The following is a 23,448-nucleotide window of genomic DNA, read 5'->3' on the forward strand; positions in this document are numbered from 1 at the left end:
TTATTGAACACATTAGATTGTTTTTTTCTCTCTTATTTCAGTTTTTGATGATGAAGAAGAAAACAAGTTATCTTATACAGAAATCCACCAGGATTACAAAGATTTGGTGAGTTATTTTGGTTAACAAAGTGTAGCTCAGTATCATTTGTTAAATTATTTGATTTGATGTGCATTGAAAATGTTTGATGAACTGTTTAATGTTGGTGTAGACACATAATAAAATAAAACTGACAATAAACAGAAGGTTTTCACGAGAAGTACTGTGATATATTTTCTCCAATTTTATCTTGTCTTATTTATTGTTATTTTCTATTCTTTATTTCAAAGCAAATGTGTTATCAATGTACATATACCCTTTGTCACCATATACGATCCTGAGATTCCTTTTTATTGTGAGCATACACAATAAATCAAATAACCATAATAAAATCAGTGACCATAATAAAATTTTGAGAAATATGGAACATTTTCTACAAGTTCCTGGAGAATAATGTTCAAGATGATGAAAGTAATGAACTGAATTGACTGCTTTTTTTTCCATGGTGGGATGGTTGTGTCTTTTTTTTGTTTTTTTTCTTTTGTTTTCCAATATATTTTTTCTTCAGCTTTGTTATATTTTCAACTTATGAATTATATATATTGTGTTTTTTTCTTTTTATTCCGTAAAAACAATAAAGTGATGTTTAAAAAAACCATAATAAAATCAATGGAAGACTGTACCAACAGGACATGTAACCACTGTGCAAATACAAATAGAAGAAGTAATTATAATGAAAATAATGATAAATATTGAGAACATGAGATGAGAGTCCTTGAAAGTAAGTCGGTAAGTTGTAGGAATATTTCAGTCATGGGGAAGTGAAGATGAGTAGTTCAAGAACCTTTTAGTTGAGGGGTAATAACTATTCTTGAACCTGGTGGTGTGAGTCTTGGGGCTGCTGTACCACCTTCCTGATGACAGCAGTGAGAAGTTAGCATGACCTGGGTGGTGGGGTAGATGCTGCTTTCCTGTGACATCACTCTGTGTAGCTGTGCTCAATGGTGGGGAGGGCCTACGTGTGATGGAGTGGGCTGTATCCACCTTTTGTAAGATTTTCCATTCAAAGACATCCGTGTTTCCATACCAGGCTTTGATGAAGACAGACAATATACTCTCCACACATCTATAAAAATTTTTCAAAGTTTTAGATGTAATGCTGAATGTTCGCAAACTCCTAAGGAGATAGAGGCACTTTCATGCTTTCTTCATTAATGCACTTACATGCTGGACCTGAAACAGGTCCTCTGACATGATAACACTGAGGAACTTAATAGAAAATCTACAGCACAATACAGGCCCTTTGGCCCACAAAGCTGTGCTGAGCATGTCCTTACCTTAGAAATTACCAAGGGTTACCCATAGCCCTCTATTTTTCTAAGCTCTATGTACCTATCCAAAAGTCTCTTAAAAGACCCTATCATATCCGCCTCCATCACCATTGCCGGCAGCTCATTCCATGCACTCACCACTCTCTGCGTAAAAAAAACTTAACCCTGACATCTCCTCTGTTCCTACTTCCAAGGACCTTTAAACTATGCCCTCTCGTGCATTTCAGCCTATCCACATGACTATCCACATAGTCAGTGGCTTTTTCCCAGGGTTGAAATGGTTGCCACAAGAGGACACCAGTTTAAGGTGCTGGGGAGTAGTTACAGAGAAGATGTCAGGGGTAAGTTTTTTACTCAGAGTGGTGAGTGCATGGAATGGGCTGCCGGCAATGGTGGTGGAGGCAGATATGATAGGGTCTTTTAAGAGACTTTTGGATAGGAACATGGAGCTTAGAAAAATAGAGGGCTTAAAGGTAAGCCCAGTAATTTCTAAGAAAGGGACATGTTTGGCACAACTTTATGGGCTGAGGAGTCTGTGTTGTGCTGTATGTTTCTATCCACACAATCAGTGCCTCTCATCATCTTGTACACCTCTAAAAGGGCACCTCTCATCCTCCGTTGCTCCAAGATCTCCTCTGCACCCTTTCTATAGTTTCCATATCCTTCCTGTAGTGAGATGACCATAACTGATCCTCTCCATCTTTGATCACCCGATGGGACCTGCTCAAGGACCTCTGGTTTCCTCTTCCTAAAGTCAGAAAGCAGCTCCTCTGAGTGAGAGGCACCACTCAGCCAGATTTTCAATCTCCTTCCTGTATGCTGATTTGTCACCATCTTTGATTCGGCCAACGACAGTGGTGTCAACAGCAAACTTGAATGTGGCATTGGAGCTGTGCTTAGCCACACATTTTGCCTTTCGTATTTTCCATGAGATGTACATTATGATCTTTCAACTTTATTCTTATCCCTTCGTAGACTGCATGACAATTGATGTTGAAAACAATTCTTTTTACTCTTGCGTTATTTCCTTTCTGTCTTGGGTTCTCAAAAAAAAAAGGCCTGGTCCCTCTTCTGTGCACATTCCTATTGAATACATTGTGCTGGGATCTGTGTTTGCCTGTCATCCAATAAACCTCACTGCAGTAACTTTTTGAGGCTACGAAGTTCCCAGATCCTGTTTATCTTATAAAAGATGGGTTGTGGGTGACCAAGTTTCAGGTAGTAGAAACCCAGAATAGAAACTAATGGTCTGTCGACAAACTGTCTTGTGGCCTTCTGTTAGCCTGATTATCTGTGAGGGACAGTTGAATAATTTTATATATAATTTACAACACATTACTTAGTTTAAATAAACTTAAATAGTTTAATTGACATTTATTAGGATGCATAGGAGGCCACCTAGTCCACGCAGGATGCCAGTAGAGCAATCCTATTAATCCTCATTGTCCATGTTTTCCTCTTGCAGTTAATCTGGTGCTTTTCAAGTTCATATGCAGAAGAAAGACAGCATTACTCTGGTTAGCAATGAGGTTTATCTTTAAACACCAATCACAGCAGAAGTGTTAAGATTTGTTGTAAAATTTATAAAACAATACATCCTTGTCCATGCCCGATTTTACTACCAGACAAATATGCCTTGCACTTAACCTTTTGAATGGCAAATATTTAACATGTTTTCAAAATGCTTCAACCTTAAAAGTGCTTACTCTTCTGAAATAATAAAGAAAAGAAACTTGTTTCTTCTAACACCTATATGGAAGAGAATAGTCTGTTTTATAATACTATGATAATTTACATACCAGTGGCCGGATGAGAAATTCTAGAAATAGCATCTGCTCAGGTGGATTTAAATGCTCTGAGGAAGTGTTGAGATACAAATATTTCTTCAGCATCTCAGATAAGTTCTTTTAAAAAGTTCAGAGACTTGGAGAGGCTATTGTGTATTCGTGTGAAGAGGGGTGTTATCTTAGAATGAGATATTAATTAAGTTGGCATTTGTAAGATGTAGGATTAATATCTATGGGGTACTAAAATTCCAAAAAATAAGTGCTAAGAAGTTGCTAATTTTGGTTGGAGGATCTGGAAATGCAGTACTGGTTCTCCCAAGTTATGAACACCTGATTTATATACAGCACATATATGGTTGCAAGAAGTTTGTGAACCCTTTGCAGTTACCTGGCTTTTTGCCTAAACTAGTAACAGACAAACAATTGTAATTTTTATGTCTTTATTGAACACATTGTTTAGTCATTCACAGTACAGACTGGAAAATGTATGGGAACTCTTGTATTTAATAACTGGTAGGACATCCTTAAGTAGTAATAATCTCTACTAAACTTTCCTGTAGCTACTGATCAGACTTGCACAATGGCGAGGAGGAATTTTAGATCATTTCTCCATACAAAACTGTTTCATCAATATTTCTGGTATACCTTGCATGAACAGCCCTCTTCAGGTCATGCCATGACATCTTAGTTGGCTTAAGGTCTAGGCTCGGACTTGGCTATTCCAAAACACAGATTTTCTTCTTTTCAAACCATTATGTAGTTGATTTGCTCTTGTGTTTTGGATCATTGCCCTGTTGCATCATCCAGCTTCTACTAAGGTTTCAGACCACTACCCTGATACTCTCCTATAAAAAGTTTTGATACAACTTTGAATTCATTGTTCCCTCAATGAATGTAAGCTGTCCAAACCCTGAGGCAGCAAAGTAGCCCTGACCCATGATGCTTCTTCCACCATGCTTCACAGTTAGGATGAGATTTTGTTGTTGGTGTGTAGTGCCCCTTTTCCTACAAAAAATAGCAGTGTGCATTTTTTTTTGCCAAAAAGTTCAACTTTTGTCTTGCCTGTCCACAGAATGTTGTCCCAAAAGTGCTGTGGAACATCCAGGTGCTCTTTTGCAAACTTAAGATGTGCAGCAAAGGTATTGTTTGGAGAGTAGTGGTTTCTTCTGTAGTGTCCTTCCATGAACACCATTCTTGTTTAGTGTGTTTCTTATAGTGGACACATGAACAGAGAATTTAGCAAGTTCTAGAGATTTCTGCAGGTCTTTTACTGTTACACTTGGGTTCATTTTCACCTCCTTTAGCAGAAATGTTTGGAACAGCTGACTCTAAATAGCTTTGTAGAAGGCATTATCCCAGAGGTTCACATACTTTTTAAAATCTAGACTGTGATTGTTTAAATGGTGTACTCAGTATTGACAAGAAGTACAATTGTTTGTATGTTGTTGGTTTAGAAGAAATGTGTTTGTCTATTATTGTGACAAATGAAGATCAGATCACATTTTATGAGCAATTAATGCAGAAAACCAAGTAATTGCAAAGGGTTCACAAACCTTTTCTTGCAACTGCATATGAACTAGCATTTCATAGCAATGAACTAGCAATGAATTTACTGGCTGCTGCAGGGCTGAAGATATCTTCTACTGCCTGGGAACTCTGTGTGGCTGCATTTCTAACTTGCAGACTGCTCAGGTTACAAATGGTTCACAAGAACAGAATGCTGTCCTAAACTGGGGAGGACTTGGACATTATCTTGATTATTTAATTATGATTATGGTTTGCCCAGTTGGTTGTAAAAGTTGTTGAGATTGTTAAAAGCTGACTTGGGTAGGTGTTTGGAAGATATTGATAGATGTTATGGAGATGAGAAGCTTAGCCACAATCTTATTTAATGTTGGAAAGTTCCTGAGCAGCTAGTTATTTTCTAATTTTTTATCAAAAAGTTGAAGTTGAGTTTGTCTTTTATAAGTTCTAAGTTTTTGAGTTTAAGAAATATGTAGCTTAAATCAAATTCATGTCACTTATATTTGCAAGCCAAAACATTTTGCATATTTTTACCTGAATAAAATATCTTAAAAACATAGGGAATGAAAAGAGGCTGCAGATCCTAACCAGGCTTTATTTCCAATAGTGAGGTGCTAATATCCTAGACTCTACATTGTAAACTGTACCTTAGTGAAAACGAAACTAATTGAAGGGATGGAGCAAAAACACCAGAAACAGCCAGTGCTGCAAGTCCAGCAAGTTCCAACCCTTTAAGTTTTCTAATTATCTTTTAATTTTTTTAATCACTGAATCTATAACTTATTTTACATATTTTACAGTATGTTTGCCTTGGCCTTTTTGTGACCTATTAGCATTCAGCCTAATCAGTCTATGCCAGTGTTTATACTATCCTCAAATATTTTTCTTTCCTCATCTAAAGTCAAAATCATAACTCTCTATTGCATCTCCTTTATGTTTATTTAGCCTCTCCTTAAATGCATACTATTTCCACCAGTATTTTTGCCATCTCTGCCACCATCTTTTGTGCTCTTCCCCCGCAAGTGAAATATTCTGTTTGTATCCACCTTGTCAAAATGCTTAATCATTTTAAAGTTAGGTTCCCTGTCACCCACCTTTTCTTGGGAGAAAACAAATGCAGTCTGATTGTGTTTATTTATTTTTGCAGCTGCATATACTCTTCAATTTCTGATATCTTTTTAAGTCTTCTCTACATTCTGTCTAGTGCCTTAATGTCAGGGAAACCAGAACTGCATGCCATGCACTTAAATGTTTTCTAATCAAGATTTAATTGTTTCCTACTACTCAACTTTGTTTCTTTTGGAGCCATTTCAGTGCTTTATTTATTTTTGTTATGGTCTTGTGAAATTGTGGTACAACTTTGTAATTAGTGTATCACTATCAGAGATCTCTTTCTTCTCCAAACTTCCTCCTTGTATAGAAAATAAAGCATCCTTTTCTATCAAAATGCAGTGGCTTGCATTTGTGTTGAACTTTCTTTGACATTTTTTAATATTCATTCTGCAAGTTTATTAATGTGCTCTTGTACTTTGGTGTCTACTCAATCCTCCTTTTCTTTTTTCTCATCTAAATCTGTAATTATATGGTCCTCAACATTTAGTATCATCCCAAATGGAAAGTAACAAGATATCCACATATCTGTTTAATATTGTCTGAGTAAACTGAGGAAGAGACAGTAATGTGGAGATACAGAGAGCATAGATGTAGGTGTTGGAATCTGCAGCAAAAGCATGAGCTTCTAGAAGAACTGAGTGGATCAGGCAGCATCTGCGGTGGGAAATGGGACAGACAGTATCTTAAATCGAGATCCTTCATCTGGATCCAAAAAGTCAACTGCCCATTTCTTTCCACAGGTGTGACCTGTTGATTAATTGTGTAGGACAATGAGATGTATTGGGAAAAAAAATTTGAGGGTAAATTCTGTGCCAAGCTCAGTGACAATGCACTGCAATGTTAAATATATTCTGTTTTTGAAGAATAAGCATTTTGTACGTAGGTTGCTCAAGCTGTTCAGTGCCTCAGTTTAACTGTTTAAATGTTTAAAGTAGTTTCTCTATATTTTGCAGCTAATACTCTTGACATTTATTGGAAATGCATATGGACAAACTGTGTACTGGAATTACAGTAAAGATCTAAGATCTTAGTAAGTGAAACCTTCAGTATAAAAATAACATTCCTCCATCATCTGGATGTAGGAACTTATTTCAGTTTTCATCTAAACAAAAATTAATTTTCTAAGCAGAATTGTTTACATATGTCTAGCCGTTTCTTGAAGTTGAAATCTTTTGGGCTCCAGAGGATATTTTTCAAAGAAGTACTCTCCATTTCCACTTCAGTCTCTGATGATTTGTTCTTTATTTTGTCTCACTAGAATATTCTGCTTTGCTATTTTCCTATTATTTTCATGGTTTACCTCTCAACTATGTAGCATTTTCTCTTCCTATAGCCTTAATCACTACCTGGGGCACTTCTGATCACATCCTTGGATTCCTCACAATGTATATCTTTCCATTTACTTCTGAGTGAACAGAATATTTTGCCCTTATAGTTATGAAGTTCTGCAGCACACAAAATACTGGAGGAACTCAGCAAGTCAGGCAGAATCTATGGAGGGAAATGAGTATTAGACATTTTGGGTCAAGACCCTTCTTCAGGGGGATGTCATATGATGATGTAGGATCGAGACACTGGAACCCAGCTCTCCCGTAAAAAAAAAATCAGTAAATTAATGCTTAAGTGAAGAAAAGTTAGTTAATACTTTCTAAAAGTTACTTATAAACTACTCCGAATTGTTTCAAGTTATGCCTTATAAACAGAAGATGAAGAAAACTACTACCGTGAAGACAACGCAAGTTGGAACAGAATCAAGGCCCACCTCTGCCAAAGATCCGCGGGCTCAGGTATATTATACCACAGCGATACAGAACAGGAAACTGCGGCAATATCGACCATTTCTAAAGAAAAAGACCAACGAGAACTGCGCAAATGTGAAGGAAGGAGCATGCGCAAATGAGAACAACCTGAACTACAAATCCCATTTACGACTGAAACTGAAAGTGAAAGTGAATCTGAGGGAGAGTCAGATTCTCTGGAAAAATCAGACAAAGATGGAGGTAAAAGTTCTTCTGGAAATATAGAAAAGACTTTGATGCAAATAATGCGTAAATTAGGCGCATTAAAAGTAATCAAAAAATGATAAATGTGGAGATTATGTTTGAGAAAATGACAAAAAGACAGGAAAAAATGGAAAAGAGAATTATAGATTTGGAAACTACAACAGAAGACATGGTTGAAAGAATGAATAAAATGGAAAATGATATTACTGCCTGGACATCAGAAAGAAAACAAATGTTGGAAAAAGTTGATAAGCTTGAAAATTTTAGTAGATGAAATAATATTAAAATTGTTGGACTTAAAGAAGATATAGAAGGAGAAGATCCAATAAATTTTTTTCAAAAATGGATTCCTGAAAAATTGGAAATGGAAGGAGAAACTAATTGAAATTGAAAGGGCTCATAGAGCCTTAAGGTCAAGACCTCAAGCTGACCAAAATCCACGATCAATTTTGATAAAATGCTTAAGATACCAAGATAAAGAAAAGATCCTGAAGGCGGCTGCCCAACGTGCCAAAAAGAGAAACGGGCCATTGATGATAGCAGGGAAGGCAGTTCTTTTCTATCCTGATATAAGTTATAACCTTTTGAAGAGAAAGAAGGAATTTAACCCAGCGTAAAGAGGTTTATGGGAAAAGGGTTATAAATTTATAATGCGTCACCCAGCAACACTGATAATTTTTTTTGAAGATTTTTTACCGATTATCCAGAAGCGGAGGAGTTCGCACAAAAACTTCCAAATACTCTCTAATTACACATGGAGGTCTCCAAGTGTAATGGATTAAAGATGAAGACAGAGACAGTGAATGGAAGTGATGGACATTTAAGGATGACATAGGGGAGAAAAGCAAAATTTCAGATATACTAATTGAGAATAGTTTTTTTTTCTTATATATACTTTTTTATTTTGCGGGGGGGGCTGGGGAGCTTTGGATTGATTACTACGGGATTCACGTGTGTAATCATGACGATCGCCATGACCTGTACAATAGAGAGGGGTAATGTTGTGTTTTTTTTTCCACAACATTAGTAGGGGGGTATTTTGTTTTTTTCTTTGCACTCTATTTTTCTTCTATCTTTCTGCCTGGATGATTGGTGGGGACACACATAGCAACATGGAGAATTTTAGAAAGATTTCCCAAGATACCACGGAAGTTGAAAGATTAGGTTTTATTATAGATTGGAGTAACATAATTGAAAATAATGACTAATTTACTGAATTTTTAAAGTTTTAATGTTAATGGGCTTAATGGACCGGTGAAAAGAAAAAGAATTTTAACATACATTAAAAAAATGAAAATAGATATAGCTTTTTTACAAGAAACACATTTAACGGAGATAGAACATCAGAAATTAAAAAGAGACTGGGTTGGAAATGTTATTGCAGTTTCATTTAATTCAAAGGCGAGAGGAGTTGCAGTTTTGGTTAATAAAAATTTAGCAATTAAAATACAAAACGTATTAATTAATTCGGCCGGGAGATATGTAATTATACATTGTCAAATTTTTTCAGAATTATGGACTCTTAGGAATACTTATGCACCAAACGAAAATGATGTAAAATTTATACAAGAGGTCTTTTTGAATTTGGCTAACGCACATGACAAAATATTAATAGGTGGAGATTTTAACTTTTGTTTAGATCCAGTTTTAGATAGATCAACAAAGGTTGTCACAAAATTAAAAGTAGCAAAATTAATATCATTGATGAAAGACTTAAATTTGATTGATATATGGAGAAGAATGAACCCAAAAGAAAGAGATTATTCAAATAGACATAAAACATATTCAAGGATAGATTTTTTCTTATTATCAACGAATATGCAAGATAGAGTGAAAAACATGGAATATAAAGCGAGAATATTGTCAGATCATTCTCCTTTGATAATGACAATGATGATAGATAAAGAGGAATCAATTTATAGATGGAGATTTAATGCAATGTTACTAAAACGTCAAGATTTTTGTGATTTTATGAAAAAGCAGGTTCAGTCTTTTTTAGATACAAATTTACATTCAGTTGATGATAAATTTATATTGTGGGAAGCAATGAAGGCATATTTGAGAGGTCAGATAATAAGTTATACTTCTAAAATTAAGAAGGAATATATGATAGAAATAGATCAATTGGAAAAAGAGATTACAAAATTAGAAAAAGAATCTCAAAGATATATGACAGAAGAAAAACAAAGACAACTTATTAATAAGAAGTTACAATATAATACACTAAAGACATATTGAACAGAAAAAGCAATTATGAGAATTAAACAGAGATATTATGAACTAGGTGAAAGATTACATAAGGTCCTTGCATGGCAGTTAAAAACAGACCAGACTTCTAAAACAATAAATGCAATTCGAACAAGAGTAAATAAAATTACTTATAAACCTTTAGAAATTAATGAAACTTTTAAGAATTTTTGTTCTGAATTGTATAAATCAGAATCACAAAATGATAATGTCAAGATAGAAAGGTTTTTATCACAAATAACTCATCCAAAATTAAATACGGAAGAACAGAAGAGATTAGATATGCCTTTTACATTAAAAGAGGTTGAAGAAGCTTTAGGATCATTTCAAAGTAATAAATCTCCAGGAGAAGATGGTTTTCCGCCTGAATTTTATAAAAAGTTTAAAGATTTATTAATTACTCCTTTTATGGAGTTAATACATCAAGCGGAAAGAACGCATAAACTTCCAGAATCTTTTTCGACAGCTATTTTAATAGTATTGCCAAAAAAAAGATAGAAATCTTTTAAAGCCAACATCATATAAACCTATTTCTTTGTTAAATACTGATTATAAAATAATAGCAAAAATCTTATCTAACAGACTATCTAAATACTTGCCAAAATTAATACATATGGATCAAACAGGATTTATTAAAAATAGACAATTGGCAGATAATGTAACTCGGTTATTTAGTATAATTCATTTCGCTCAAAAGAGGGAGGAAATGAGTGTGGTAGTTGCTTTAGATGCAGAAAAAGCATTTGATAGATTGGAATGGGATTTTTTATTTAAGGTATTGGAAAAATATGGATTAGGGGTATCTTTTATACAATGGATCAGAACCTTAAATATTAATCCCAAAGCTAAAGTAGTGACAAATGGTCAAATTTCAACATCATTTCAGTTAACAAGGTCAACTAGGCAAGGTTGTCCATTATCACCTGCTTTATTTGTGTTGGCGATAGAACCATTAGCTGAATTAATTAGAATGGACCCAGATATTAAGGGTTTCAGAGTTAATCAGGAAGAATACAAGATTAATTTATTTGCTGATGATGTTCTGCTTTATTTAATAAACCCATTGCACACGTTGCGTAAATTATCCTATAGATTAAAAGAATATGGGAAAATATCAGGTTACAAAATAAATTGGGATAAAATGAAATTTTACCTCTTACTAAAGGAGATTATAGTCAATGTCGATTAATAACTCAATATAGATGGCCGGCAAATGGTACAAAATATTTAGGTATAAGAGTCGATAATGATATAAAGAACTTAAACAAATTAAATTACTTACCATTATTGAAAAAAATTCAAGAAGATCTTGATAAATGGATGATATTACCAATAACATTAGTAGGTAGAGTAAATACCATAAAAATGAATATATTCCCTAGACTACAATACTTATTTCAATCACTACCAATACAATTACCCCAGAAGTTTTTTCAAGAGTTAAATAAATATGTGAGGAAGTTTCTTTGGAAAGGTAAGATGTCAAGAATATCGTTGGGAAAATTGACATGGAAATTTGACCTCGGAGGGTTACAACTTCCAAACTTTAAAAATTATTTTAAAGCAAATCAACTTAGATTTATTGCATCTTTTTTGATGAAGATAAACCGGCATGGATTAGAATAGAACTAGATAAAATAGGAGAAAATATACCAGAAGATTTTATATATAAGTGGGAATCTAAATGGATATGGGAAAATAAAGAATCTCCAATATTGAAACATTTGATTGATTTATGGAATAAGATAAATATTGATGATGAGATAAAGAAATCTTTATTAGCAAAGAGATCTTTATTTCAAAATAAACTTATTCCTTTTACAATGGATAACCAACTTTTATACAACTGGTTTCAAAAAGGGATTACCGTAAATTCTGGACTATAAGCCGCTACTTTTTTCCCACGCTTTGAACACTGCAGCAACACTGTGGCCTATACTACGGTGCGGCTAATGCATGTTTTTTTTTATGCCGCCAAAAACATTTTGCCTCGTAACAGTAGACCAATAAAATTGATGAGTAGTTCACAGAGGTCCAATGAAATTGTATGATAAATCAAGCGCACTTTCACAATTAAATTATTGTAAATCAGTCATTTGTACTCACCCTCATCAACATGGAAAACACTCGAAGAAAAGCATATGATGCAGCTTTTAAGTTAAAGGCGATCAATCTGGCGGTTGAAGAAGGAAATCGAGCTGCTGCACGTAATCTTGGCATAAATGAATCGATGGTGAGACGGTGGAGACGCCAGTGTGAAGAACTGAATCAATGCAAAAAGACGACAAAAGCTTTCAGAGGTAATCATAGCAGATGGCCCGAACTTGAAAACTTTCTTGAAGACTGGGTTAACACACAGAGAGCAGGCGGCCGCGGTGTTTCCACCGTGCAGATCAGACTGAAGGCTAAAGCAATCGCCACCAAAATGAAAATCGAAGATTTTAGAGGTGGGCCATCATGGTGTTTTAGTTTTATGAGACGAAAAGGCCTGTCCGTCAGGGTACGCACGACTCTGTGTCAGCAGCTCCCTCCCAACCACGAGGAAAAACTTGCTAACTTCCGCACATTCACTCAAACAAAGATAGCGGAGATTTCCATCGGGCCAGATGATATCATAAATATGGATGAAGTACCTTTGACGTTTAACCTGCCTCTCACTCGGACTGTTAATAAAAAAGGTGACTCGTCCATCACACTGAAAACAAGTGGCCATGAGAGAACGCATTTTACTTGTGTTCTGAGCTGCACAGCATCCGGACTAAAGCTTCCACCGATGGTGATTTTTAAGCGGCTGACAATGCCAAAGGAAAAATTCCCAAAAGAAATCATGGTGAAAGTCAATAAGAAAGGTTGGATGACGGAGAATCTAATGAAGGATTGGCTGAGAGAGTGCTACGCCAAGCAACCAGGGGGATTTTTTCACAGAAAAAAAGCATTGCTCGTTATGGACAGCATGAGGGCCCATATAACAGATTCAGTGAAAGCTGCCATCAAGAGTACAAACTCAATTCCAGCTATGATTCCTGGGGGCACCACGAAGTATTTGCAGCCACTGGACATCAGCGTGATTCGGGCATTTAAAGTGGCGCTGTGCGTTGAGTGGGAGGCTTGGATGACGAGCGGCGAGAAATCCTTTACCAAAACAGGACGCATGCGAAGAGCATCTTTAACTCAAGTCTGCCAGTGGATCCTAAATGCGTGGAGCCGTGTCACAACATCCATCGTCACCAACGGGTTTCGAAAGGCTGGACTGCTGCGTGATGAAGAGGACCGCGTGCGCTCAAGTGAGAGCGACAACGAAGAGACTGAAGTGAATGACGAGATCCTGAAGTGTTATTCAATTCGGACACTGAAGAAGAGGACTTTGATGGTTTTAGTGCGCAGGAGGAAGATGAAGAAGGCGATCAATAACATTTCCTGGTAGGCTGCAGTATATATATTTATTTTACCAGTCATTAGGAGATATTGGAATGTTGTTTGTGCACTGTTCAGTAAAAAAGTATACGCAACGTAATTTGTATGTTACCGATATGTATGTATATTTAAAAGTAGCTGTGTTACAGGCACTGTTCGAAAATAAGCATTTGCAATATGTATTTGTTTATGTTACCATAGGGATTTAATTAAAAGTTAAAAAATCCTCACGTGTAATATCTTTCTGTATAAATATCTCATATTACAACGTGGGACACCTGTGGCTTAAAATCCGGTGTGGCCTGTACAAGTACAAAATTGATTTTCTTTCTAAAATTAGAGCGTGCGGCTTTTAATCAGGTGCGCTCTGTAGTCTGGAATCTGCGGTAGATATATAGGAGATTGTTTTGAAGGAGGTATATTAATGTCATTTGATCAATTAAAGAATAAATATAAAGTATCAAGCAACACTCTTTTTTGTTACTTCCAATTAAGGGCTTATTTAAATGAAAAATTAGCTCAAACAATGTTATTGCCGAAATCTAGTGAAATAGAAACTTTAATTCAAAAAGGTAAAACTAAAAAAATTATTTCTTGTATGTATAGCTTGATTCAAAAACAGGCAACTAAACAAGGAGTCCATAAGTCAAGACAAAAATGGGAAAGTGACTTGAATATTTAAATTGAAGAAACAAATTGGTCAAGATTATGTCTTGATAGTATGACAAATACACTAAATGTCCGGTTAAGATTAGTTTAATATAATTTTTGACATCAATTATATATTACACCACAAAAAATAAATAAATTAAATCCAAATTTATCTGATCGGTGTTTCTGATGTAACCAAGAAATTGGTACTTTTTTTACATTCTACTTGGTCTTGTTCTAAAATTCAACCTTTTTGGACAAATCTAAGAGTTTTATTGGAACACAACTTCCGCATAATCCAATATTATTTTTATTAGGCGAAATTGAAGGGATAAAATCGAAACCCAAGTTGAATAAATATCAGAAATAATTTATAAAAATTGCACTGGCTGTAGCCAAAAAGGCTATTGCAATTACTTGGAAATCGGATGCATATTTAAGTATCGATCGTTGGAAGAATGAAATTTCCAGCTGTATTCCACTTGAAAAAATTACTTATAATTTAAGAGAAAATACGAAACATTTTTGAAAATTTGACGCCCTTATTTACAAAAAACAGGGTTAAATATATAGGTGCTCTGAAGATAAAATAATTGGTTATTTGGGGAAAGAAATAAATATATATACTAAAGTTATTACGAACTCCGTGGAGCATGTGGGGATCTTCTGATATCCAGGCACTCTTTCTTCCTTTCCTTCTTTCTTTTTTTTTCTATAGGGATGTTGGGGTGGGGGAGAAGGGTATTATTTTTTTTCTTTCTGTAATCATCTGAAAACTTAATAAAAAAAGTTAAAAAAAAAAACCCTTCTTCAGGACCGGTCTGATTGTACTGTTTAATTCTTTTACTTTTGGCCAACATGCCAAACTTCCTCATACAACTCCTTATCATAATTCTGAAGTCCTGTTATTCTATAGTCCATCACCCATCTTCTAGTACACTCCTCCATGTCTTCTCCAAGTTCATTTCATCCAAGAATTCCATCACATAATACTTCAGCTTGTTTAAAATCTTTCCTTCCTGTTCCCTTTGCTTACTAACTTTGTGCATAGTACCATTTCAGCAGACACTGCCCCCTCATTCAAAAGTGCCATCATTACCCTTGTGCAAAAATATCACATCTTAATTTTGTTAATTGATCATTGTTTCATTTTCAATATACATTTCTGCTTGAGTCCTTGAGTATCTCTCTTGCAATTTTTTGGTTGATGCCCCCAATCATGTTATAAATACCCTTACTAAATTCTACAATTTGTGATGCATCACCCTTCATGGATACTCAATTCTGGAGCAAACTCCAATCTTTCAGGCTAAAATGCCCACCCCACTGGTACTCCACTGCATGTTGAATGTTTCATGTGCACTTCAGACCTAATGCTTCTCTACTTCTTGTGAGCAGGGATCCAGGTGATCACAGTGTGGCGAGAGTTGGACTGTGAATGTATACAACATGGCGGTTTGTGCTGACATGCAATTTCTTTATACTGTACAGATTAGCATATTTCAGCATAAAATTATAAACGTGCTAGGGAATTCATGAAATTCTCAGGGATGAATTTGCTGTTGATATAATACATATGTTTATTTGTCTCAGTTTGCACAAGAGAAACAAGTCATCGACAATATCACTTGCAATGCTGTTGGATGGAGGTGGGTGCATGCAATGCAGGAATGAAACGTCTGCTGCTTAAGATTCTATTTCTTATGCATGTAACCTGAAGCAATTGCTTTCTTGTCCTTTTTTTTTGAATAAGGTGTGTATTTGCAATATGATACTATAGCTTAAGTTACCATTCATAATACAGGACAGTTCATTCAGGTGATGCACCTATTTCTGACATTTTAGAATGTACTGCTCTGCAATATTTAATTGTTGACAGCAGCAAGCATTTAAAGACCAGAAAATTTCCATCAGTCTTGTGTCTTTCAGCAAGTTAATAGTCATCAGCATAGTCAGTGTTTGTCCTTGGAATAGCCTTACGGTCTCTATTAGTTTGTTGTATTGACACCCTTTACAAATGTACATTTTGTATAAGGATGTTGATGATGTTTATTCTTCTTAGAGTTGACTTGAGGACAGTACATGGTAATATAAGTATCCTATTTGTGCATGAAGGATCTGACAGGGAGGACCATTTTGACTTTCAATTAGGCAACATCACGGTACTTGATTGAAAATTCTGGTGGTGAGGCAGTCCATTAAGTGACTTCAACAGTATGTGCAGGAAGGTGAAAGGTGTATTCTTCTGCACAGCTTTTCTGTGAAAGAAAGATCTGAACTGAATTATGCACAGCAACATGGCTAGATCCATCATTTGCCATATCAGAGATCAGGGGAACCTATCCATTTCCCACTCATATAGATTAAACTGCACTACTGTTAAACATATAGATCATTCCAAAGTTCAAAGTATATTTATTGTCAAAGTTCATATACAGTGGCATGCAAAAGTTTGGGCGTCCCTGGTCAAAATTTCTGTTTCTGTGAATAGTTAAGTGAGTAGAAGATGCACTGATCTCCAAAAGTCATAAAGTTAAAGATGAAACATTATTTTCAACATTTTAAGCAAGATTAGTGTATTATTTTTGTTTTATACAATTTTAGAGTGAAAAAAAGGAAAGGAGCACCATGCAAAAGTTTGGGCATCCCAAGAGATTTGAGCTCTCAGATAACTTTTACCAGGGTCTCAGACCTTAATTAGCTTGTTAGGGCTATGGCTTGATCACAGTTATCATTAGGAAAGGCCAGGTGATGCAAATTTCAAAACTTTATAAATACCCTGGCTCCTCAAACCTTGTTCCAACAATCAGCAGCCATGGGCTCCTTTAAGCAACTGCCTATCACTCTGAAAATTAAAATAAATAATGCCCACAAGGCAGGAGAAGGCTATAAGAAGATAGCAAAGCATTTTCAGTAGCCGTTTCCTCAGTTTGTAATGTAATTAAGAAATAGCAGTTAACAGGAACAGTGGAGGTCAAGTTGAGGTCTGGAAGACCAAGAAAACTTTCCAAGAGAACCGCTTGTAGGGTTGCTAGAAAGGCAAATCAAAGCCCCCATATGACTGCCAAAGACCTTCAGGAAGATTTAGCAGACTCTGGAGTGGTGGTGCACTGGTCTACTCTGTAGTGACACCTGTACAAACATGACCTTCATGGAAGAGTCATCAGAAGAAAACCTTTCCTGCATCCTCACCACAGAATTCAGTGTCAGAAGTTTGCAAAGGAACATTTAAACAAGCCTGATGCATTTTGGAAACAAGTCCTGTGAAAGATGAAGTTAAAATAGAACTTTTTGACTGCAATGAGCAAACGTATGAGAAAAAAGGGTGCAGAATTGCTTGAAAAGAACACCTCTCCAACTGTTAAGCACGAGGGTGGATCGATCATGCACTTGTGTTGCAGTCAGTGTTACAGGGAACATCTCACTGGTAGAGGGAAGAATGAATTCAATTACATACCAGCAAACTCTGGAAGCAAACATCACACCGTCTGTAAAAAAAAGCTAAAGAGGATGGCTTCTACAACAGAATAATGATCCTAAACACACCTCAAAATCCACAATGGACTACTTCAAGAGGTCCAAGCTGAAGGTTTTGCCATGGCCCTTATAGTCCCCCAACCTAAACATCATCGAAAATCTGTGGGTAGAGCTCAAAAGAACAGTGCGTGTAAGATGGCCCAAGAATCTCACAGAACTAGAAGCCTTTTGCAAGAAAGAATGGGTGAAAATTCCCCCAAACAAGAATTGAAAGACTCTTAGCTGGCTATAGAAAGCCTTTACAAGCTGTGATACTTGCCAAAGGGGGTGTTACTAAGTACTGATCATCCAAACTTTTCCTTCAGGCCCTTTTCCTTTTTTGTTATTTTGAAACTGTAAAAGATGGAAATAGAAAAGTAATCTTGCTTAAAACATTAAAGAAATGTGTCATTTTTAACTTTTGGAAATCAGGTCATCTTTTACTCACTTAGCTATTCACAGTAACAGAAATTTTGCCCAAACTTTCGCATGCCACTGTATATCACCATGAGATTCATTTCCTTGCAGGCATACTAAATAAATCCAATAACACTGCACCAGCTAGGTGTACAACCAGTGTAAAAGACAACAAGCTGTACAAATACAAAAAGAAAGAAAGGATAATAAAAATAAATATTATTATGCTGCCAGTCAATATACTCTCCGTCACACATCCACAGAATCTTCACAAACTCCTAAGGAAATAGAGGCATTATTTGTAATTTGTTTTATTTGTAACTGCCACCATGCAGTTTAAAGTTGCTAACCCTCTACACCTCTGATTTCCCCCCTCCCCCAATGAGGACAGGCTCATGACTAATCTGTACTAGTATTTGTGAAATAGTCTGCTTTGCAATTGAATTTACAGATATTAAACCTCTGAAGTTTTCCTGTAATGGCTGAATATAAGTTTGAGTTCACCTTTATCTGTTTTGGGTGGTCCCTACCTCTTTGAATAATTAGTTTATCTTCCTTTGCTTTAGGTTGAACACTTGCTAGAAGGCTACCTTCAAGATGTTGGGATCCAGGAAGACCAGTTTTTGGAAGCCTGCAATTCTCCACTTGCACAGTCTGAATCATTTCGGGTAAAGAAATAAATTTTGTGATTGTTGTTATTAGGATTCAAAATCTCAGACTACATCTGACGTATGCTATTTTGATTAATATTTTATGATATTCAGAATACGAATTACGGAAACGAACAGGTTTGCTTTTATTTTGGTTCACATTTTCTCTTGTCCCTGGGTCAAGCCCTTGGTCCAGTGACTTAAGTATGTCACAATTGAAAGATGCCTGCTAATTTGACTGATTCCCACTCTTCTTATTCTGGCCTCTTGACTACCTCCAAATTTTAATTGCATCATTTGGTGGCAGCCTTTAGTGTCAAAGCTTGAGGTTCTAGAATTCCTTCCATGCATCTCTTGGCATTTAGGATCATAGAGCACTGCAGCACAGAAACAGGCCCTTCGGCCTATCTAGTCCATACCAAACTATTATTCTACCTATCCATACGATCTGCCCTGGTCTCCATGAGCGTCTCCTGGTGACCTTCGATCTGCCCTGGTCTATAGCCCTCCATATCTCTCTCATCCAGGTATGCAAACTCCTCTTAAGTATTGCAATTGAATCTGCATTCACTACTTCTGCTTGTATCTTAATCCAGACTCGCACCATACTCTGAGTGAAGAGGTTATCCTTCAGTTCCCCTTGAATATTTTACCTTTTACTGTTAACCTGAAGTATAACTTCTAGTGCTAGTCTCACCCAACCTGACTCAGAAAAAGCCTGCTTACACTTGCCCTATCTATACCCCTCATAATTTTGTATACCTCAATGAAATCTCTCCTCATTCTACTATGCCCCAGGAAATTAAATTTTCAACCTTTCTATATAGATCAGGTCCTTAAGTCCTCATAGCATACTTGAAATTTCCTCTGTACACTTTCAATATTATTGATATCTTTCCTACAAGAAAGAACTGCACACAATTCTTCGAATTTGGCCTTACCAATGTTCTGTAAAGCTTCAACTAACATCCCAACTTTTTTACTCAGTGCTGTGACTTATGAAGACCATTATGCCAAAAGCTCTCTTTATGGCCCTACCTATTTGTGACACAGCTTTCAAGGGTAATGGATCTGTTTTCCCAGGTTGCTCTGTTCTGCTGGCCCCCTCAGTGCCCTACTGTTCACTGTCTGTTTTACCCTGTCCTCCCAAAGTGCAACACTATACACTTCTTTGCATCTGCACTTTTTGGCCCATTTTCCAGCTTGTCCAGGTCCCGCTGCAATCTTTGATAGCTTTCTTCTCTGTCTACTATGTCCCAATCTTGGTGACATCCACAAATTTGCTGATCCAGTTTACTACATAATCATCGAGATTGTTGATGCAGATGATGAACAACAATGGACCCAGCATGGCCTCCACTTACTACCACTCTCTGCCATCTCCCACCGGTGGTTCGTCCATCATTGTTGATGAAGACCTCGAAGCCATTAGTCACTTTGAGACTGGATGCGGTGTGTCTGAAGATGACTGGTCAGGCCAATTCGGGCACAGAATGTCCTGGCACATGTTGGGCAGATGTGTAGGCACTGTAGTTGTTGTGCTGGTGGCTCTGGACTTCCGTAGCTCGCATTTATGTTGTGCTTCAGCAGTGCGCCTTGCTTCGTAAGCTTGACAGCCCTTGTAGATGAGGCTGCGCCAGGTAGGGCGGTTTTGTGCCAGCGTTTCCCAGGAGGCCGTGTCTATGTCAGGTAACTTCAGGGAGGCCTTTATCGTGTCTTTGTAGTGTTTTTTGTGCCCTCCATCCAAGCGTCTTCCAGCAGAGAGTTCCCCAAAAAGGAGCTGCTTGGGTATGCGCTCGTCCGGCATACGGATGACAGGACCTGCCCACTGGGTCTGTGGTTTCATCAGCAGTGTGTGGACTAATGTGAGACTTGCTCTAGAGAGAACTTCAGTGTCTGGTACTTTGTCCTGCCATCTGATGCCTAATACTCTGCGAAGACAAGTCATGTGGAAATGGTTGAGCTGTCTTGCATGCCTTTGATACACTGTCCACGTTTCACAGGCATACGGGAGGGGAGTGAGTACCACGGCTCTGTAGACCTTCAGTTTTGTTGCTGGGCTGATTCCTGATGTTCCCATACAGTGGAGTGCAGTCTACCGAAAGCAGAGCTTACCTTTGCTATTCTGCAGTTAACTTCTGTATCAGTAGTCACTGCTTGGGAGAGGGTGCTGCCAAGGTAAGTAAACTGGTCCACTCCCTGTAGTTTCTGTCCTTTGATTGTGATTTTCGGTTCTGTGTACGGTGCATGAGGAGCAGGCTGGTGCATGACTTCGGTCTTTTTGATGTTGATGGTGAGACTGAAGTTGTCACAAGCTGTGGAGAATTTGTCAATATTGACGCACCTCTGGCTCTGAGCCAGCATACAGGGTGCAGTCATTGGCAAAGAGGAAGTCTCTCAGAACAGTTTCCTTCTCTTTGGTAATAGCTTGAAGTCTCCACAGGCTGAAGAGCTTCCCATCCACTCTGTACTTGAGGCTGATTCCAGCTTCACTCTCCTGGAAGGCATCATTTAGCATGGCAGTAAACATCATGCTGAACAGTGTGAGTGCGAGCACACAGCCCTGTTTGATGCCATTAGTGACTGGGAATCCTTTAGAGGATTCTTCGCCATCCAGCACTCTGGCCATCATGCCATCGTGGAACGGGCCTACCATCTGAATGAATTTGGTGGGACAGCCGAATTTTGACATGATCCCCCACAGGCGTTGTCAGCAGACAGTGTTGAAGGCTTTTGTGAGGTCCACAGAAGTTGTGTAGAGTTCGCGATTCTGCTCCTGACACCCATCCTGAAGTTGGCATGCAGCAAAAATCATGTCGATAGTCCCGTGAACTTTGTGAAAGCCACACTGTGACTCTGGCAGCAGGCCCAGCTCCAGATGAGTGACCAGACAACTTAGCAGGACTCTTGCAAGGGTCTTTCCTGCGATGGAGAGCAACAAGATTCCTCGGTGGTTGTCACATACTTGTCGATTACCCTTCCTCTTCTAGAGGTGTACAATGGATGCATCTTTAAGTTCCTGAGGAATGGATCCTTGTTTCCAAAAGACCGGAACAACTTGGTGAGCTTCTCGATAAGTACAGGACCACCGGCTTTGTAGATCTCTATAGGTATGGCATCTGCCCCTGGGGCTTTGCCACTGGATAACTGGCTGGCAGCTGTCATGACTTCAGCTACTACCAGTGGGTCATCCATGGCACTGGTGATGTCGACCTGGGGAATCCTGTCTATCACCTCATCATTAATAGGTGACGGTCGGTTGAGGACGATGTCAAAGTGTTCAGCCCACCTCTGCAGGATCTGAGCCTTCTCTGTAATGAGAGTTGCACCATCTGTACTCAGGAGGGGGGATCTCCCAAGAGGCTGAGGCCCGAGAGTGTTGAGGGATTCATAGAATCGTTTCAAGTCGTTTCTGTCAGTGTATCCCTGTATTCCATCTGCCTTGGCACTCAGCCAGGCATCTTGCATTTTACGCAGTTTATTCTGGACTATCCTGCGAGCACTGGTAAAGATGTTTTTTCCTGGCAGCTGATGATGGGCCGTTCTGATGGGCACGATGAAGGTGGTGCTTTTCAACAAGTAGAGCCTGTATCTCCTCATCATTCTCATCGAACCAGTCATGCTGCTTGTGGGTAGAGGGCGCCAGCATCTTCAGTGTAGATAAATGGACAGCATCCCTGAAGTGTTCCCAGTCTTCCACAGCACTGCCTGCAAGGTGTAGGTCAGCAAACTTGGTTTCTAAGTCTTCAGCCAGTGCTGAAGCTCTGCTGGGGTTCTTCAGCCTGGCCACATTGATTCTTTTCATAGCCTTGCTTTCTTGTGGTCGCCTCTCGAGTTTGATGTGGAGCTTCATTTTGGAGACAATGAGTCTATGATCTGTCCAGCAGTCAGCACCACACATGGCCTTGGTCACTCTGACATCCTGCCTGTCCTTTCTCCTGACAATGACATAGTCGATAAGATGCCAATGCTTAGAGAGGGTTGCATCCAGGAGGTCTTGTTACGGGTAGGCAGACGGAAAGTTGTGTTGGTGATAAGGAGGTTGTGTGCTGCACAGGCCTTCTGTAAGAGTAGGCCATTACTGTTACATGTCTCCGAACGACTCCCTACCAGGCTACAGAGTCACATTGTACTCTTGCATTGAAGTCGCCGAGCAAGATCAGCTTGTTGGTGCTGCTCACTGCTGAGAGTAGGGCGTCTAGTTCTTCATAGAACCTGTCTGTGTCTCGTCTGGATTGGTCATTGTGAGGGCATATCAGGGTGGCTTTGACTTCTGTTCTGTAGCGGAAGCTGTAGTGTCATGAGCCGGTCGTTTACACCCTTGGGGAGACTGACAAGTTTCTGAACAAGGTGACTGCTGACAGCGAATCCAACTCCAGCATCACGACGCTCATCATTGCTGCGACCGCTCCAGATAAAAGCGTATCCGCCTCCAGTTTCAGTCAGCTGACCAACGTTGACTAGACTAGTCTCACTCGGGGCTACAATGTCAATGTTGTAACTTGCAAGCTCTCTGGCAACTAAGGCAGTTCTTCTCTCTGGTCTGTTTGCTGTGGGGTTGTCCAAAAGCGTGTGCACGTTCCAAGTGCCAGTGGTGAGCAGTGTTGCCTTGTGTTTTGTTGTGTTTGTTCGACCGTCGAGATAGGATTCCCACCAGCAGCGGTAAACTGGCCGAGGTGTAATGAAGCAGGCAACCCCTTCCTCATACTACGGAGGTGAACAGTGCATTCCTGAAGCGGGTTGCTCAGTTGCCCAGTT

General features: G+C 38.1%; 1 protein-coding gene across 5 annotated transcripts in view; it reads left to right on the forward strand.

Annotated features, from left to right (window-relative positions):
* cfap36 (cilia and flagella associated protein 36) overlaps positions 1 to 23,448 on the forward strand; it is a 107,360-nt gene that overhangs the window by 454 nt on the left and 83,458 nt on the right. For 2 of the 5 annotated variants that reach the window (XM_059985974.1, XM_059985975.1), the window contains exons 2-3: positions 42 to 106; positions 18,607 to 18,708. In XM_059985974.1, the coding sequence (XP_059841957.1) occupies positions 42 to 106; positions 18,607 to 18,708 (167 nt within the window). Of the gene's footprint in view, positions 1 to 41; positions 107 to 6,745; positions 6,823 to 6,848; positions 15,757 to 15,804; positions 18,709 to 23,448 lie in introns of those variants that run through there. The other 3 variants (XM_059985976.1, XR_009515119.1, XM_059985977.1) reach the window with 3 other exon arrangements.

The sequence above is a fragment of the Hypanus sabinus genome, chromosome 12 (assembly GCF_030144855.1).
Source record: "Hypanus sabinus isolate sHypSab1 chromosome 12, sHypSab1.hap1, whole genome shotgun sequence".
NCBI lineage: Eukaryota > Metazoa > Chordata > Chondrichthyes > Myliobatiformes > Dasyatidae > Hypanus > Hypanus sabinus.